General features: G+C 35.7%; 2 protein-coding genes across 2 annotated transcripts in view; both read left to right on the forward strand.

Annotated features, from left to right (window-relative positions):
• The window catches only part of ccdc18 (coiled-coil domain containing 18), a 32726-nt gene extending 31447 nt beyond the window's left edge, over nucleotides 1-1279 (forward strand). The window contains 2 exon segments of the mRNA XM_051127669.1: nucleotides 2-218; nucleotides 871-1279. Coding sequence (XP_050983626.1) covers nucleotides 2-218; nucleotides 871-878 — 225 coding nt within the window. The 3' untranslated portion in view covers nucleotides 879-1279.
• A 3756-nt stretch (nucleotides 1280-5035) lies between these two features.
• Nucleotides 5036-19235, forward strand: scinlb (scinderin like b). Its single transcript, XM_051127680.1, is given in 18 exon segments — nucleotides 5036-5194; nucleotides 6815-7000; nucleotides 9744-9898; nucleotides 10247-10408; nucleotides 11427-11576; nucleotides 12078-12167; nucleotides 12405-12537; nucleotides 13202-13290; nucleotides 13407-13622; nucleotides 14107-14240; nucleotides 14341-14431; nucleotides 14751-14774; nucleotides 14776-14922; nucleotides 14997-15171; nucleotides 15241-15356; nucleotides 15456-15533; nucleotides 16371-16431; nucleotides 18051-19235. Coding segments are annotated over 17 exon segments (2163 nt in total). The 5' UTR covers nucleotides 5036-5194; nucleotides 6815-6819; the 3' UTR covers nucleotides 18212-19235.
• The last annotated feature ends 1394 nt before the right edge of the window (nucleotides 19236-20629 follow it).

Raw genomic sequence — 20629 nt, forward strand, 5'->3', positions numbered from 1 at the left:
CTGCCCCCCCTCCCCAGACCAGACCTGGCAGGGTCTTAGCACCCATGAGGCCACCTCCACTACAGACATGTCCTTTAATCCACTCACATACATGCTGGACCAAGGGCAACCAGAGGAACCAGATCTAGACTCTCTGTCAGGTATGCTGAGGTTTGTTAACCAGACTTTGGCCCTTCAAGAGCAACAATCTCTCTGTGACACCAGCACCCATAAAACAGGCAAGTAACACAGCTACATATAAGCACTTCTGTCATGTCTAGTGTACACAGTGGAGTGGATTTTTAAATGTTCATTAACTTCTTATCGCTCATACTTAAAAGCGTAGTTTACCTTAAAATAAAAATTGTCATCATTTCTGTCTTTTTCGGAGTACAAAAAATGTTTTTAAAAGATTTTTTCCATAGAATGAAAGTCAGTGAGGTCACAGTTGAACAATTGAAACATTCTGTAAAATACACTACTGTTCAAAAGTATGAGATCATGTTTTTTTTTCTTCTTTAATTCAGGAAAGATACATTATACATGCTTATATTAAATAGTTCTATTAAGTTTATATATTAAAAAAAAAATATTTCAGAATAATTGCAGCCAATTTTAGCATAAAAGACTTAGAACAACATGGGGATGAGTACATTTTGAGTGAATTTTCATTCATTTTGCTCTTTTAATTTGGGCCTGAAAGCCACCCATTAGCCACAATAAAACAGCATACAGCAACAGCATAGCAGCAAACTAAAAACACTCAAAACACTTTACCAATTACATGGCAACAGCCTATAGTGTCACTGTGGCAGATTTTGCATTAACAACCTCTATTTTTATTTTAATGAAATTTTTAATGAAAATCTAAATCTTTTACTTTTCCTACAGAATCATAATGTGGTGGCAGCTGTACTGTGTCTATCCTCACAGGAGAGCGGATCAACTATTAATATTCCTGAAGCCTTTGCAAAATAACTGCATAGACGTCCAAAACCTGCTGATTCATTTATTTTGCCCTGAGCTACTAGATTATTTTTATATGAATCCCAAATGTTACATTAACCTCAATTCAGTTATCAATCAGTTTGGATAAGCTAGAGGTGTTTGAGCTTGTCTGGTAGCATGATCAAGTTTGTCCCAACTGTATTTGGAATGTCCTTTTGGTGGTGTTTTTGTATTTAGAGATGTATTTTTTTTTTTTTTTTTGTTTTACATTTTATGATGCTAATTTATAAAATTTCTAATGTGAATGACTGACTGGTTAATTCATAATAAATCTTTAGATATTCAGAAATTTCTCTTTGCTGTCATGTTAAACTGTCATGCTAAACCTTTTCTGAATCACCTTGTTTCAGCCTTAGACCACAGTACTCTATATAGCACTTTAATAGGAAGTGTGTCATAGTTTAAATGAACCAAGTTAATATGTATCACAACACGCAGCCTTTTGATACTAACTGTGTGTGTATCTATGCAGGAACATTTTTGTATTTACATACGTGTGCACTCATACGTGTTTAAACAGGCCCGTTGTTTAATGATACAACATTGTGTTTGCTGGAGGTGGTGTAGTTGCTGCTCAGATGCAGGCTGGCAGGTCTGTTGTGTCTTCTTTTTTTGTGTAGGTATGTAATTTGCCATCATTTTAGGAGGATGTCAAGCACTTTATTGCCATTGTGCTGATAGAACTAGATCAAATAAAAATAAAGATTTGCAATATTGAAACCAGGGCTTCCCAGAAAATGTTCCACATATTACGCATATGCAAAAGCATTGTAAAAAGCATAAAAGGGAACACTAGCAAATTATCACTTCTTCTGTTTTCTCTCATTATGTTGAAGGAGGCATTTGCATGCATACAAGAGGCTTTGGCTTGCAATGAAGAGGATGTGGTCAAAGTTTTGTGTGAGCAGTGCGCTCACGCTATGTGCACAAATAAAGAGAGCTCTGTCATCTGGAAGCCCCTCATACATTAGTTCATTTCTTTAACAAATTTACCAAACAAATGGAAATAAGATTGTTTAAAACATGCATTGTATATGCCTGTATGAGGTGGATTTAAAAGACATGAAGCACAGAGTTGGTGCTTCTGTCTGCATCAAACATTGATCTTGTTGCGTGTGGCTTTGAGAGTTCTGTGGTGTTTAGGGCAGAAACCATGTACCGTTTCAGTCCTCTCAAAGCAGGAACATTTGGTTTTCTGGCACACGACTGTCATGTTCATTTTAATTGTGTGCACTCTGTGTGCGCAAAAGTAACTGCACGAAACTTCAAATAATTTTTAACCGTACATGCAGATAATTTAATGTTAAAGAAATAAAAGGCCACCTAAATGTTCACTTTTAAGACTTGCTTTAATGAAATGCACTTATTTTGATGTGCTGACTAACATAAGATGATCAGATTGATCATTCATTTGTCTTTAGGAAGGAAATGTGTTTCCATAGTGGGTGCATAACACAATAAGCAAAACACGTTACAAAACACTAAAAAAAAAAGGATCACACAACAAATGCAAGAGCATAAGATGGCATAAAATGGCTAATTTCCGATGTATTAAAAGCTTGTATAGCTGTAGAAACAAAACTCTTACTATAGTTGGCCTTTCTGAACATAGGTAATCGATACCTGTGGCCAGAAGGAAAGGGGATAAAATGCTGATGGAGTGGATTGTCTGGATCATTTAGGATTAAAAGGGGTTTGCAAATCACAAATGAAGTGATGCAGTCTGAAAATTTTGGAGTAGGAATGCCAGTAATTTCACTATCTGAATGAGTTATCTTTGTTCCTATTCGTAACTGTAAGCATATGAAAGAGACGAATGGCACCATAAGCAATGGCTCAACAATACTGAACAGACAAGTGTCTAAGTATCTGTTGACAGCACTTGTAGATTTCCTAGACTATGCTAATTGAAGATTAGAAGATTGTCCAGTGTAACATCAAGGTATCTGAAATGCTCTGCCTTTTCAACCATCTCTTTGTTAATGATAATATTGAAATGATGGATTGGATACATACTAAAGCATATGTAAAGTAATTGATTATAGTTTAATTGTAGAGTGTTATTGAATATTGTGTTTAAAGATAATATATTTAAATGTTCTGAACTGCAACTTTATAAATGTGTGATTACAGATATATTTAAATACATCCCAAACAAGTGTAAACAGAAATGGCATTAAAGTATATTTTAGTTTACCATAAATGCTTACATTTAAGTAGTGGGTCAAAAAAGTTCTCTGAAGTTCAGCTAATTGCATTTGATATAAATTTAAGGTGTAATACATTTTCGTTTAATTGCAGTTACATGCAGTTAAGTGTTGGAATACATTAAATTTAGTTTGCACTTAAGTATATTATTTCTGTTATACTTTTTTAAAAAGCATTCTAAAGTCTACTTCTTCATAGGAGTATGTGAGCACTAAATGATTAGACATATCTACAGTATATCAGAAAACGGATGTAGTAAAGTTCACTTTCCAAACAAAGTTGTGCTGCAAATGCTTTATCATCTTGTAGACTTCTTTTTTCTAACAGACCTTACATTATGTATAACAATCGCAACAGAGTTTTTGCAGACTCAAACCCACATTTCCCACGTGAGCACAGGGTCTTCTTGCTGGAGCATTTGTAATAACCACTAGGCCACAACCTGACACTCTGATGTGCTTGCAAGAACGGCAGACAGATAAATACCAGTGTTTCAAATCCATAGCCTTGTTTTTTGTGACAATATCTCTGCAGCCTTTTTCTCGTTAACTTGACCTATACAATGGAGAGGTCCCCAATGGCAGCCATGGCAACAGTTTCCATGAGACAGTAAAGGTCTCTGGTGATTCCCTCTCTTTGTTTGACTATTGACATTGCCACAGCCCCTTCATCCTAAATGCATGCTTTTGTCACCCATCGTTTTTTTGCAGATGTCCACAGCTGTTGTTTTCATAGGCCGAGGAGTCGCAGTTATTCCAGCATGATCACACTGCAGAGGAGTTTAATCCCGGAAATCCATTGCCGTTCAGAGAGCTTTTTGGCTTGCCATCTGTCCGTTGATTATTAAACTTGACAGTTCAGTTTTAACATAAGCTCTCCATCAGCTCTGCTTGCAGTCAGTTTATAATCATGATTATAATCTGGTAAATATTACTGAGTGATGTTGCTTTTTATGTGGTTAACAGTGAAGCTTTCACATTATGGCTCAACCTCCAACGGTCAGTTTGCTTGTGGTTGTTTACTTTAGGAAGTAAGAAATATGAGCCTGCTAATGTCTTTGAGTTGAAATAGAAGAGAAAATCACAAAACAGTTTTAAAATGTATAAAATACAATAATGTCCATCTGTAATGTCATTTTTAGCTCCTCTCTGAGAGTTTATATTCAATACATCCGATGCCATTTTAAATAGCCTTTCATGTCTGTGGGTTAATTGCAAGCACATGTTAGTGGGGGAGATGTTTCAAGTTTCAAGCCTCTTTAGTGGTGAGCAACCCACAAAAGCAGCATCTGATTCTTATTTTACATTGTAAGATTTTTGTCTGCCATTTTGCAAGGGCCTTGCCTAAGAGACATTTTCTTATGCAGTGCATCCTGTATCAGAAGCTCAAAATGTGTTTGCCAACAATATTTGAGTAAACCAACAGTGTTTGGCATTACAGTTTCTCTGGTATTGTATGGTCATTGCTTTCCTGTTGCTACATCATATACTTGTAACACCCTTGTGTTATTTGTAGAGCTTGAGTTTCATTAAATTAGCCAGTAACAGCCTTAAGCAAGGGCTTTTATTTGAAAGTTTGAGTTTTGTTTTAAAAATGTATTAGAACAGTTTATATATACAGAAGTTCATGACAAACATGAATGTTGTTACCTTATTGAATATACTGAGAAACTTTTGGCTGACATAAAACGGTTCATATTGTATAGAATACTGTACATATTGTATTTAGGTTCGTTGCAAATGGGGAAAAAAAACCCTGGAAAGCTGTTTTAGTAAATGGCATTGTTAAATAATGTTACAATAAAATGTTAGGTAGTCCGCTGACATCAGGCTTTGAGACACAACTGTACTAAAAGATTACCGTGTGTTCATACACGCCCCTGTTTTACAGACACTCCCTCCTTTTAAATCGCAGATTCGGTAAAGAAAGACTACACTTTATCAAGCAACACATCGCTTTTTCTTGTGCACTGACAGCTTTCTGCATCTGCCACATTCTCGTAAGTTGTTTTCAAATTTTTTAATTTTTTAATTTTTACATCATATCGCTCTTAAAATTCACTGGCTGCATAATAAAGACTAAATGAATGGAATGTTTTCACTGTCCTCAAGTAGCAATATATGGTAGTATGTACTGTGTTATTCTGCCTACGCGGATTTTGCTAAATGTTTGTTATTCAGAAGTCAACGCGGTTTAACACCACGTTTCCACCTTCATAAGACAAAGTCCAACTAGTACTTTGCTGTCCGTAGTAGTGCAATAATTTATTTCTGCTCGTAAAAACGAAAGACTTTGAGTATAGTAAAGTACAGCAAAGAAGAACGGACATTAAAAAAAAAAAAAAAAAAAAAAAAAAAAAAAACCTTTGCAGGATTTGTGGTTATATAAAATCTAAAATGCATGTCATTGCTACACTTATGTAGATGTAGCTGTGAATTCGCTTCGATCGTTTTTAGCTATAGGAACAATATTGGCTTTTTACTGCTATACAAACTTTATATACGTTATACATTGTGTGCACAGACACACACCCACGCATCTAATGTAACAAAACATTTCTTTTCCAAATAAATGCTTTTATTTAAATGTGTAAATATATATATATATTTTTTATGTAAATGCAACATTTCTTAACCACCAAATCAGCATATTAAAATTATTTCTGAAGGATCACGTGATACTGGAGACTGGAGTAATGATGAAAATGCAGCTTTGCCATCACATCACTAAATTACAGAGTATTATGATATTTCACAACATTACTTTTTAACTATTTTGATCAGTTAAATGGAGTCCTGGTGAGCATAAGAGACTTCTTTCAAAAACCGTAAAACTGTAATAAATCGTATATAAATCCACTGCATTACATTACAGCAGCAGAACCTCTTTGGCCGTTAATTTGACTGAAACAGGTCAAGCTATTAATATAATGACATGTCTATTAAAGTTACTCAAAGAGCCATTTACATCTGCTGCAGGAAATATATTTAAACATATACATTTGCATGGGTTTTGTGGTTTCTGTGCTTCAAAGCCATGTCCTATATGTATAATATTTCAGATGGAGAAAAGCAACAAATGAAAACCCATATGTGTTAGTTGTAGGCAGCAATGGCATAGAGGCATTAACCTTGACTGTAGAATGCAGAATGTATCTTTTATTGATTACTATATGAGAAGCATAAGACCTTGTAAAATGTTTAGTTTCTGAGGTAGCATGTAAAACATGTTTGTCACCTTTATCATGTGTTTCTCATCCTTATCAGCTGTGTGTTGTAGTCAACACTATGATGACTAAGATCCTCTTTTTGAAAGCTCAGTCTTTTACCTCCCATCACACAGGCACAGAGGTGTGATGTATGGTTCATTACATTTGCATCTGGGTATTTGCATGTCAGTAAATGTGTTGTATTGCAAAATCACAGACATCAGAAGATTCAGACTTCATATAGTTCTCATGCAATATCCAAAAGCATTCTCAGAGGAACAGATACTTCTTATTTCTCTAAAGCCTATTTCTCTTCTCCATTGCTTGCACACTAGACATTTCTCATTTTCCCAGCATGATGTAAATCCCTGAAATGACATCCAAACCTTTTATCTTCTGCATTTCCTTCAGTCACTATGGTGTCCCATAAGGAGTTTGAGACTGCAGGGAAAGCTCCTGGTCTGCAGATATGGCGCATTGAGAACATGGACCTGAAGCCAGTGCCTAAGAATCTTTATGGCAACTTTTACACGGGTGATGCCTACCTTCTGCTGTATACCACCAACGCACCCTCGTACTATATACATATGTGGATGGGTAAGTGACACACCTAGTGGACTGAACAGAATAGAAGCATTTTAGCTAGGGATATAAAATAATATGGACATATCTTTTCACACATGGTGAACCACATATGTTTTTAATTTGCTAGATGAGGAAGGATGTGGCCTGTTTTTTCAGTTTCATGTAATTTTCACTGTTGTTGTTTTTTTCAAAAGCTGCTTTTCCTCTAAGTGAGTGCTAGTTTATGTTTAGCTCTTGAGCATTGTATGCTGTGTAATGAGCCTATAAAAGCTTTTTATACTTTCTGTCAGTGACATCTGCCATAAACTGAAGTACTTTATACAACAGTTGATCAATGAATTCAATTGGTTGAGTGGCATTCGGGGGAATTTTAAGTGTAGTATATTTCACCACCGTTAAAATAGTGTACATCACTACACTATTGATGATAGACCTTGAAGATAATAGGAATTTTACTGGTACATGTACACCAATAGACGCAGCAGATCACTGTCTATAAGTTGTTGAATCCTTCATTCAGCCGATTCCTTCAAAAACACTGATTCATTCAGGAACGAAAAGTGACTGGCTACGTTCCAAATCACATACTCTCTAAGTAAGTGCTTCTTTAGAACTGTTAAAAAGTATATTCTATCTAGTATGAATTTTTGGAGTAATCCAGACATAGTACATAGTCATCATGTTGTCATTGTCATGTGACCTTCCAGCATCAGTTGTGTTGCATTACTGACATTCACAAATCCTTTGCCATGGCCTCATGGGATAGTAAATCTTCCATCAGATGTGCACTTCAGAATCTGCTGGAAATAGTAGGTCATCCGAGGACATTTTGTCTACTTTTTATGAATACTGTAATTCTCATGAGCTTCCACTATTAGCTCACAGAAATATAAAACATTCTGAAAGTCCACTTATTTTCTGCTAATTATGTAAGACAGCCCCTCCTACCCTTGAGGAGATGTTCTTTTGATCAAGTACTGATGGCATATCTCAGAAGGGTAGTCACTTAAAGGGTTTAGTCACCTCCACAGACTTAAGCGTGCCTCCACTTGTTTTTGTGGCAATGCGTCAACCGTTGACTCTCAGCCCGCTTAGGTTTATGTGGCATCCTGTATTCCAGGATTAAACTGAGCAGTGAGATGCCGTTTTTGTTCCACCCAGTGGTTTAAACTTGCTTGTTTTGCTCGCAGAAATGCTCCAAACCATAGTAGTGCTTAAACGTTTGAATGGAGCTGTAGTGTGGGAAGAAAAGGTTTATTTGAGGACACAGAGTGGAAAATCTCATAATGTGCTCCATGTGGTCTCTTTGGGGTTTTTATTTGGTTCTTATTTTGCTAAAGACAGATTCACTGCTAGTGCTGCTTGACAAGCAAGGTCAGTTTGAATGTTCCTGTAAGCTGCAGGACAGCTTTTTCACTAACAGAAGCATCTACCTTGTCTTTTGTATGCTGTTTTTGTGTAAAAGTAGGATGTGTTCAAAATAAAAAAGTGATACATTTTTAAGAAATGTATCAATTTAATGACAATTTAAAAGTAAACACCATATAATTTTCCTTACACACTGAATACATGAGAGTCTACACATTGTTTTCCAAAAAACAAACAAACAAACAAAACAAAACAAAAAAAGGTGATATAAGCATTTAAGTTAGGGATGTACAATATGAACATATTTTTTCGCACATGGTGAACCACATACATTTTTAATTTGCTTTATTAGATGAGAAAGATTGTGGCCTGTCTGTCTTTTTCAGTTTCATGTCATTTCATGTTTAATGCTGCATTTCCCATAAGGGAGTGCTAGGCTGTGTTTAACTCTTAAGAAATGTAATGGGCATTTACTAAGAAATGCTCTTTATATTTTCTGCCAGTGACATCTGCCATGAACTTAAACACAAATGCATTTAAAACTTTACTGAGGCACTTTATACAACAGTTGGTCCATGAATTCAGTTGGTTGAGGAATTTTATGTGAGATGAAAGATTTCTCCAAGAATATTTCACCACTGGTTCAAGTTGGTCACCTGAATTTGCCACGTTGACAGTTTGAATGTTCCTGTAAGCTGCAGGACAGTTTTTTTCTTGAGAAATTAAGATTTAAAAGTATATATATAATTTTGCTTACATATCATTATTTTCAAAAAAGATAAAAAAAAAAAAAGTGTGATGTATCATGATGTATTCATGAATTATTAATTCATAAATATGCCTCTAGGGGAGCTGCATCACATGATATTTTACAACCTGAACTAACCATGACTTGTCAAAAAAGAGGCAAATTATTGATATTGTAAGAGAGTTACTGAACTTGCTGACATAGCAGGGTTGTTATTGTGAACTATAAGTATTTAAAAAATCTTCAAAATGAAAATATGAAGATTCAAATTCAAAGAATTTTCTGAAATAAAGGTAAATAGAAATATAAAAAAGCCTTCAAACATTAAACTTACAAAAGCAGTGAAGCATTTATGTTAAAATATTTTTAAATTATATTTTATATTACATTTATTACATAATACATTTTATATTACATATTATATTACAAACTACTTAAGGTTATTACTTTTCCAAGTATTTCATTAGGCTCTTCATTTAACTCATCATTAGATGTGTGAATTGCATTTTTGAGTTGCTTTATATATATATATATATATATTTATATATATATATTTACATATACATATATTTTAATAAGAAAGCACAAACAAGCAGGCCTTTTCACTAATTTACCTGTGACCATTTCCTTCTCTTTCAGGGAATGAGTGTTCTCAAGATGAAAGTGGAGCTGCAGCTATCTTCGCCACACAGCTGGATGACTTTCTCGGGGGTGGTCCAGTTCAGTTCCGTGAGGTCCAAAACAACGAGTCACTCACCTTCCTGGGCTACTTCAAGTCTGGCATCAAGTATAAGGTAAACTCACCTTTGCTTTAATGAAAATGACCCTTCTCAGAAGCAGAGTTCATCATTAACTTGCAGTGAGAATGCAAAAGTAGTCTTCCTGCTGGCTTTACTTTGTAAAAGCACCAGGGTAGAATCAATTATGGCTCTAAAACATCCATTACTCATTAGTCATGCCGCATTCTTTCCATTATATTCAGCAGTTTGCTTAGCTCAGTAAGTCTGCATGGCTCTTTAAGAAGCACTTTGCTGAATAGTTTGCATTTAGTTCTTTGCTCATTTTTAATTTTTTATTTTGGCAATTATCCCTGTAACATTTTATGTAATGGAATGAGTGAACTGTCTTTCCTGACTCCTCAGCAAGGTGGGGTTGCATCTGGTTTCCATCACGTGTTGACCAATGACGTGGATGTGAAACGTTTGCTGCACATCAAGGGGAGGAGGGCCATCAGAGCTACTGAGGTGGAGATGTCCTGGAAGAGCTTCAACAAAGGAGACTGCTTTATTGTAGACTTAGGAAAGGTATAGATAACAGAACCTGACCAGACTGGAAAACATTTTGTTTTATTTATATACTTTCCTGAGAGCTGCCATTAGAACACATTTGAATGTTTTAAGATATACTAAAATATTTTACTGTTATTTTTTAATACACTACAGTTCAAAAAATTGGGAGTCAGAATTACTGTGTTTAAAACTTGCTTAATATTTGTGTGTGTGTGTTTTTAAGATTCTTTAAAGGGGTCCTGTTATGCTCTTTTACAAAGTCTTGATTTTGTTTTGGGGGATGTACTAGAACATGATTTCATGCTTGGTGGTTCGAAAAACGCTTTATTTTTTAACATAATTTACATTATTACAATACATTTCTCCCAACCTGGCACAAATGGCTAGATTAGTTCCGGGTTTAATGAAGGCCAGCCTTCCAAAAAACAAAGTGTGTTGTGATTGGTTAGCTCTCCCACTGTGTTTGGCGAACAGCTTAGGCGGTGTTTCAGTACTGTCACACCCCTTGTCAAAGCAGCAAGTTCTGTGTACAACTGTTAGCGCAAGCTAGATTGAAGTGATTCTTACGTTTTAAATATGGATATTTTTTTTTTTACAAAAATGCATCAAATTGCTACAGGAGGCCTTTATTGACCCCCGGAGCCGTGCACTATTTATTATTAGAGAAACCGGAGTAGAGATTGCGGCGAGTTACTGCATTGAAGCGGCCACTGTAGTCAAGGCTTGTGTTTATCGTTGAAGCAGTTCTTCGCGCTGCATCGCTAAAGTAAGGCTAATCACCCACCCTGTCCCTACACACCCTCCAACAATTCGAATTTTCTGTCGGTGGGATTTATTTTAATAATATTCTAATGGACCGTGTTGTGACATCATTGCAATGCGGAAAACAGAGCCATTCGTTCTAATTCTTGAAAAGAGAATTAAAAACTAAATATCTCCCTTTTTTTCAAAATAAATTCTTATAAACTCTAAACTTTTGAATGGTGCTGCACAATTTAGTCATTTTAAAGACACTTTTCCCATTTTCCATCAGGACATATATCAGTGGTGCGGCAGTGAGTGCAATCGTTTTGAACGTCTAAAGGCCTCCCAGTTGGCCATTGATATCCGGGACAATGAAAGGAACGGCAGGGCCAAGCTGATCATGGTGGAGGATGGGGCTGAACCAGAAGCTCTGACTAAAGTGAGTGAAAGATTTAAGATCTATCCTTCCAATAACCGTTTCTGCTCAACCACCATGTGATGTACTGAAAAATATGGGTTGATATCCACTTCAAAATCACTTAGAATTTATTTCTTTGTTAGCTGGTTAAGTGCAAAATGTTAAATCAAAGCTGACACTACACAAGATATGCCTGTATTTGTGAAATGAAAAACACAGGTTTCATGGATGCTGAATAGCCACACATTAGGGTATGAACACTATCAACCAGGTCTGATGTAAAATTTGGCACAATGGCTTGCTTGTTTGTGTTCTGGCTCTGACTTGTGTGTAGTGTTAATGAGAAAGCATCCATTATGCGTTTAATGAGAGAAGATGAGTTTTGCATGCCAAATATTCAGTCTGCTATCAGGTCACTCAGCACAGGGTTCACTATTTTTGGTCCACTTGGCATCAGATAAGTGTTAGAAATAAAGCCCTGCTGGTCCCATATGGACTTTAATTCTGTATTTCCTCTCGCAGGTTCTTGGGCCCAAATCCAGCATCGCCCCAGCAACTCCTGATGATGAGGAAGTGGAAACCTCCAACAAGAAGAAGGCAGCATTGTATATGGTAATAAAGACTGTTATCTCTATTTACATTTTAGCTCAGTTCTGAATATTTACTTTTAATTATTTATGTGGACTGGTGTACATTTAGAGCTGACAGCTGTAAAACCTAAAATTCTGCCTACATCATTCACACAAAACATTGTTTCTTATTATCTTTATTTATTAAGCTTTCAACACATTTATTTATCTATCTACAATTCATGCCTGATTGCTGTCCTGTGGTTTATCATTATTGTAGATTTCAGACGCCTCTGGCTCCATGAAAACATCTGTTGTGGCCCAGACTAGTCCGTTCAAACAGGAGATGCTCTCCCTAGATGAGTGCTATATCATGGACAATGGAGTTGATAAGAATGTGTTTGTTTGGAAAGGTGTGTTTCTCTGTACATGACTTGTTAACTATAACAGATCCTATTTTTTTTCTAACACACATTCCTGCTCTTATATAGACCATCCGTTTTATTAAAGGGATAGTCTAGTCAAAAATTTGAATAGTGTCATTATTTACCCACCGTCAAGTCGTTCCAACCCTGTATGACTGACTTTCTTTTGTGGAACATGTTGGTTATTAAACCAAAGAATGTTTCTGCTCCCACTGACTTACATAACATAAAAATACTTTTGGTGTCAGTGGGACCCAAAATTGTTTGGTTACTGTTTTTTCTACAAAAAAAAATAAATTAAATTAAATTAAAATTAAAAAATAAACATACAAAATAAATAATGCATACAGATTTGGAAAAGCATGAGGGTGCGTAAATGATGACACAGTTTTCATTTTTGGGTGGATGATCCCTTTAAATTAATGTTATTCAGCAGCTAATAGTATAAATCTGTTTAGACATTGAATCTGCCCTATAATGGTTCTTATATCATATTATAAATATGTCAGACTGATACCATCTTTGTGTTTTTTCCATATCGCTGACATACAACGCAGATCACTAAGGGCCCTTTGTTTAAATGTGCCACATATTTTTCATAAAATGAAAGAACTTTATTTAGCATATGTCTCTGCCTTCCCTTTGCCAACAGGACCAAATGCAAATACATCTGAACGCAAAGCGGCTATGAAAGCAGCAGAGCAGTTCATAAAAGAGAAGAACTACTCTAGTAGAACACAGGTACATAAATTATGATTTGAAACACATAATATTGACAATTAAAGAAAATCATCTGTATATATGAAGAACTAATGTCACATTTTCTAATGATTTACCTTCAATACTTGACGCTGTAGATCCAGGTGCTTCCTGCAGGGGGCGAGACTACCCTGTTCAAGCAGTTCTTCTCTAACTGGAAGGACAAGGACCAAACCACTGGTCCCACCAAGGCCTACACCATTGGCAAAATAGCCCATGTTGAGCAGATACCTTTCGATGCCTCCAGCCTCCATAACAACAAGGCCATGGCAGCCCAGCACAACATGGTTGATGATGGTTCTGGAAAAATCCAGGTAGATTTCATTTTAGTCATCAAAATTCTTTCATAGTGACATATGACATCTTGCAGACCCCAAACTTTTGAACTGTAGTGTATATGAAGTTGATAAACATGATTTAGGTCTACTATAATTCAAAATCTATACCAAATATAGCAAATAAAGTGTTTGCCAGCCTTAATGTGTATATACACACAGTATAAATAAAATATTTTTTTCTTAAGAATAATATTTTTCAAATGGAATTACAATGGGATTGGAAATCGCTTACATTAGAATCTAAAATGGTCATCAGTGATGGTCCAAATATAATTTTTCCAACTGGATTTAAACCATATATTATATTTTAGCTCTTTACAAGTAGCAAATCCAGTGTTTACCTGCATTCAGAGGTTATTAAATATTAAAGTTGGACCCTGCTTATACGTACAAAAGGGGAATAAAGTTAGGAATGTCCTTCAATCAGCCTGACATTAACACTCATGTTTGTCCGAGTCAGATCTGGCGTGTGGAAGGAGGAGCCCGTGTCCCAGTGGATCCCTCTACTTACGGTCAGTTCTTTGGGGGAGACTGTTACCTGATCCTCTACAGTTACAAACAGGGAAGTAGGGAGCAGCATATCATCTACACCTGGTCAGTCCTCATGTTTATAGTGCTTTATAGTATATTATCTATGTTATCTGTTTCATATGAACAAAGTGTCATTATATTGCTTGCATGTGGCGTGTTACAGGCAAGGGCTGAAGAGCACTCAAGATGAGCTGGCAGCTTCTGCCTTCCTTACAGTCCAGCTGGATGACTCCATGGGAGGAGCTCCAGTGCAGGTGAAAATAATCTGTAGAATAAAACAGCATTTTGAAAAAGCTTTTTGCCTTGGTTAAAATGCTATTTACTGATAAACTTATGGGGTACAGATTTAGGTTTGGGTTGTACGTTTTGCATTGCACTTGGGTTGGGCAGGCCTATAATACCCAAAAAGTCCAAGAAATTTGCCGTATTTTTGATGGTTACTACCAGGGTGCAACCTTTATCAGAAGAGCTATTAAATTAACCTAGTTTGTCTATTGTGAATTTTATCAGTTGTAGTCACCATCATTAAAAAAGATGCTAAAATGATTGTGTCCATCTCAATAAATTGCTCAGGTGCGAGTGACACAGGGTCAAGAACCCCCCCCATCTGATGAGTCTGTTCAAGGGCAAACCTATGATTATCCATAGTGGAGGAACGTCCCGCAAGGATGGCCAGACCAAGACAGGCAGCACGCGCCTCTTCCACATCCGTCAGAGCTCTTCTAGAGCCACACGTGCTGTAGAGGTCAGTCACAGTCTGGATACTGTCATACACATAGTGTAATGTTTCTCATGAATCACCTATAACTTCCATTATAGGTTGAACCATCTGCACCCAACTTAAACACCAATGACGTATTTGTGCTGAAGTCGGCAGATTGTGTGTTTGTGTGGAAAGGCGCAGGTGCCAGCGAGGAAGAAATGGTAGCTGCAAAGTATGTTGTAAGTGTGCTGGGAGGAAAATCCACTGATGTGGCCGAGGGTAAAGAACCAGGTGAGAGTCTGCCATGTTTTCTTTATGATGCATTATATGAACTCCTTTCTTAAATAGCTCTCTCTTCAGCTGGATTCTGGTCAGCTCTGGGTGGGAAGAAGGAATACCAGACATCTCCAACTCTACGAAATATGGTCAAACCACCACGTCTGTTTGGCTGCTCCAATAAGACAGGCCGGCTAGTGGTAAGTGAGAGTCACAGAAACACACAGGCAGGCTGGAGGACACCTGCGGTTTGTAAATATGGTGATTTCATGGATCGAATGTCTTGTTCTTTTTCTCAGGTTGAGGAAGTTCCTGGAGACTTCACTCAGTCAGACCTGGCTACCGATGATGTTATGTTGCTTGATGCCTGGGATCAGGTGAGTTGATTCACAGTATGTAGTCCACACGAATGTAGTTCAGACCAGTGGTTCTCAATTAGGGGGTCGCAGCAAACCTATAATGGGGCTTCAAGATGACTACTTTGTTTCCCAAGATCTAACATGTTCCCTCATTCTTATTTATTAATTTATTATTTAAAATAATATAATAAATGTATACATTTTTAGATCTATGAAGTCATGGAAATTAATACAAATTTGAAAAGTTATGAAAATATATTTAATAAATGCATGATTTTTACTATATGAATACAATATTATAATACTATTATATTTATTATATTAATAAAGTTTGTATTAAAAGGTTTGAAAACGAGCAACTTTGTCAGTATAGCTGAAGTACCAAAAATAACTTGTCTTAGATGATGAGGGACCTTGGAGTCAAAAAGTTTGAGAACCACTTGTTTAGACTGTAGCTGTGTCCCAATTCAGGTGATGCATCCTCAGAAGGACATAGACTTTGAAGGCCATATTTTTGAAGTCTGTGTAGGTCAAACTGAGCATTGTTAAATGGGACAGTCTAGCTTACGGAGGACTGCTATGACAGCTGCAGCTGATGAGCGGCCAGTAATGTTTGTATTGTATTTTTGTAAAAGTTATATTCAGCTCTCTGAAAACAAAACAGGATAATGTAGGATTTTCCTGTTGTCATGAGCATGCAATGAATCTTAGGATAGCCTGGGCCATGAAGGATCCATTTGTTGTATCCTTTATGGCCTGGGACGGATACAGTCTGAATTGGAAAACAAATTAAGTATAAGCTAGTACGCATTTAGTTAATGACCTGTAATGCTGAAGAACTGCTGCTCTTTCTAGATCTTCATTTGGATTGGTATTGAAGCCAATGAGGTTGAAAAAACCGAGTCACCAAAAATAGGTGAGTGATCAAATGTTTACTAAATCGTTTTCACATGATAAAACATTGAATTGAAGAACCACTTACATGATCCTCTATCATAAAACATTTTCTTGTCCTGGATGCTGATTGGTCTATACAGAATTGCAGTCATGTAGTTAGTACCAGTTAATTGGGTGCTATAGGAAAGAGTCCTAAAATGTAAAAACAACTTAGCTTTTTTAACAGGATTTTGGTTAACACAAGCATAAGATATTTTTCCATTTCATTCTACGGCATAAAATACATCAGTAATACCCCACTCGTGATTTTTAAAGCTTTTACTTGTCTTGAAAAAGGCAGTTGCTAAAAAATTGGCTTAATGGGATAAGAGAGGTTCATCACACCAACCAATAAACTGCTTTTATAGCATCATTTTCACATTCTTGCAAACTATTCTCTCAGACTTTCCAAGTTATAGTTTTTAAATTAAGATCAAAAGAGTGCTCAAAAGCTTAATGGTAGTGACATTTCAGTCACAGTTTTTGCATAATTATTAGGCGAGTTGATATTCTTATCATATTTTTTTCCAAGCACATTTTACCAATTACAAACCAAATCAATCTTAATAACTACTATTAATGTTGTATTTAATTACTTATAAGTAATATATAATTGTCCATGAAGACTGGAAGTGAAAAACTTCATTTATTCAGGTGTGCATAATAATTATCTATCTATAAAGCCCATAATACAACCAGTCTTTATGTATTTCACAACACTTCAGCATGTGACACAACAGTTCAGCATTCTTATTAAGTACAGGTCATTTTTAGGATTCTTTACCTAACCTAAGTCTCTGAGAATCTGACACCTTGCACTTCTGGAGACTCCAGAATAGCTTGCAGTTCTGGAAAATGGTGGCACTGGAGACTAAAGGGTTTCTGATGGTTTCACACCTGTTTCTTCACATTAATTCATATTTTTTTGCAGTTAACATGTCTTTTCTTCCCCACCTGTTTTTTCCCTGATCCTACTGATCCAGTGAGCATTTTGCTGTCCAGTGGTCTTGTCTTAACTTTGCAATTTCTGTGTTGCATTAGTTTTTAATATTTCTCATGGGCATTTAATATTTTTTTAGTTAAATCTCTTGGCTCATTTCATCTGTTAAAGAAAACCTACCTAATAATTATGCACATCTCAGTATATGAAGTTTTTCAATTCCAGTCTCTATGGACAATTATATATCACTTATAAATGATTAAATACTAAATTAATAATAGTTATTAAGATTGATGTGGTTTGGAATTGGTAAAATGGGCTTGGAAAAAAATATGATCAGAATATCAATTTAATAGTTAATAATTATGCATATACTGTAGCCTTTAGTTTTTTACTTCAAGTGATTGTATTTAGGCTTCAAAATATATAAAGGTTGTGTTCATTTGTGAAGATTATCATGATGAGCAAAATGTGTAAGAATCACAGCGCTTTTGTTAATCGCTGAGTTTATTTTCTACAATAATCCAAAAGCCAATGGAAAAAAATTGTTAAGGGAAACAGGATAGTGCTAACATACAGGTTGACCTACAAAAATATGTCACTCCTATAGCACTTTGTATTCTATATACTCTATAACTAAGAATGTTCTTTGTCTGTAGCTAAAGACTATGTGGACTCTGATCCTTCTGGACGTCGTGGGCTGCCCATCACAACCATAAAGCAGGGAGCAGAGCCCCCAACCTTCACAGGCTGGTTCCAGGCTTGGGACCCAAATATGTGGGACACTGACCCTCTGGAGACAATCCGAGCTCGCTTTTAAACCCAGAACTGTTCCTTTCTCTTTTCTTCATATAAGCACTTCTTGTGGTGAAATGCCCATCTCACTTAAAGGTCCAATCTGTTGTTTTACTTGTTTAAGATTTTGTTGGCCATTGTGCGATTGGTCTTGGACTGTAACTAGTTTTTAGTTACAGATGCCATTGTAGAAATAATTCAGTTATTCAGTAAGCAAAAGAGTCCAATAATAGACCAATTTGGAGTAGATGCAACAGTTACGTCACTGTGCGTGCATAGTGGTGGCAGAAAAACACTGCTAACAGGTGGAGGGAAATGGGTAAAATCCATGTAATAAGAGAAAAAAAAACTATTTTTGTGCCTTTTGATGCCAGAATCGGAACAAAAATTTTTAGAGAATACTATCGTCAAAGACGCTATTTAAAGTTAAACGGACAAACTATGGATGAAATCTGATATGATTACTCTACTTTTAAAGCATAAATTTGATTTAAACAATATGTCTACATAATATTCCCATATGCTGTTTGTAGGGGATGCATTGTATTAGCCCTAAAGTTACAGCATGACATAATATTTAAATCTTTTACTATAATGATATAGAGTGATAACATTTTATCTCACAATTCTGACTTTTTTCTTGCAAATGCAAGTTTATATGTCGTAGTTCAGATTTTATAACTCGATTTAACTCAACAATAGTGAGCCAGAGCCAATGGAAAAAAAGAGCGAGTTGTTTTTTCTCATCAGAATTGTGAGATTTAATCTCGGAATTGTGAGAATAATGTCAGAATTTTGAAATATAAACTCAAATTTACCTTTTTATTCTTTAATTCCATTGCTCCATAGACTACTACATGAAAACCGTAATTTTCTGCAACCAGATAATCTCTGCCCACAAAAAACTAAACAAAAACATCATCCCTGTTTGCAAACACTGAACTGGTCTATAGTTGAGTAAGTAAAGTCAGCTGGTCATGTGATCTTAACATGTCTGTCCTCATGAGGCAATGCACTCCATGTAAAATAAAACGTCTTCTTTAGTACTACTGCTTTGTCTTCTCGTGATTATTTTAACCATAACCATAACCATTAATTTCTTTACATTTTTTAATAAAAAAAAATTACCATTAAAACTGACAGGTTTCAGAGACAGATTACAGATCCATAGTTTTATTGAACCTAGTCCAGTAAAAATTAGCTCTGTTTAAGAAGAACCAGCGGTCATAATAGAAGAAATTTCTCCAAATGATTAGCACTCATAATAGTGGATAAACCCTTGTTACCCTTGTTATTTTGTCAAGTCTTTTGGCTATTTATTTCTGCCATTATGGCTTCCTATCATGTTAGCATTAGCATTATAAAATGGTAGCATTATGAAATGTGTTGGAAACGTCATGACTACTGTTTATACACAAGCCATTGATATATTTTCAGTTTGTATGATGATACGTTGGCCTTTAATAAATTGAGATTTTGAGATGATAAACTGATCAAAAGTGACAGTAAAGACTTTTTATAATGTTACAAAAGATTTCTTGTTCAAATAAATGCTGTTCTTTAAGCATTTATTTTTTATTTAAGAAATTCATCAAAGAACATTTTCATGATTTCCACAAAAATATTAAGCAGCACAATGTTAATTATACACACATCGATAATAAGAAGAAATGTTTCTTGAGCAAATCAGCATATTAAAATGATTTTTGATGGATAACGTGACTGATGACTGGAGTAATGGCTGCTGAAAATTCAGCTTTGTAGTCGAAGGAATTATAGACTTGTTTTCGGCATATAAATTTATCTGTTGCACTCCTCCTCAGTTAGACTTTAAACAGGATCACTGGGATTAAGCCATATGAGTCATAGGTGTTGTTCAAGTCTAACACAACTAGATCACACAACGGCACTGTGCTCTTTTGCTATAAAGCAACCTGCTTTCTCTAGACAACCTAGTGTCCCTAGAATGCCACATTTAACCAAGCTTGATCCACATTCAGCTTTTAAATGAATTTACACAGCAGCTGTTTTTATTTTTTTCTTTCAAAGAATCAGTTGAAAGTATGTGTATGATGAGTCTCCTGTACTGAGGCCATCCTGTGTCATTCTCTTAAGATCTACAGCTGTTTTTTTCCAAATATGAAAATGTGTTCATGAAGAAGCTTGTCCCTACCTGGGGAAATGATACATTGCTTAACTCAACATGGCTGCTGCCCAAAAACCTAAAAACTGGTAATGGACAGGGCTACAAAAAAAAAAAAAAAAAAAAAAAAAAAAAAAAAAAAAGAAGCAATGCTTCTTTAGTAGTAATATTCTGAAAAAAACTGCAGTCAATCTTTATGTGCAAGATCTGAGAATGTTTTTTGGATGTTGTCATCTGATTTCAAAATTGTTCACATGGTGACACATGAGGAAGCTCTCTGAAAAACTCATATAGTAACAA

Source organism: Labeo rohita, chromosome 2 (assembly GCF_022985175.1).
Source record: "Labeo rohita strain BAU-BD-2019 chromosome 2, IGBB_LRoh.1.0, whole genome shotgun sequence".
Lineage (NCBI taxonomy): Eukaryota > Metazoa > Chordata > Actinopteri > Cypriniformes > Cyprinidae > Labeo > Labeo rohita.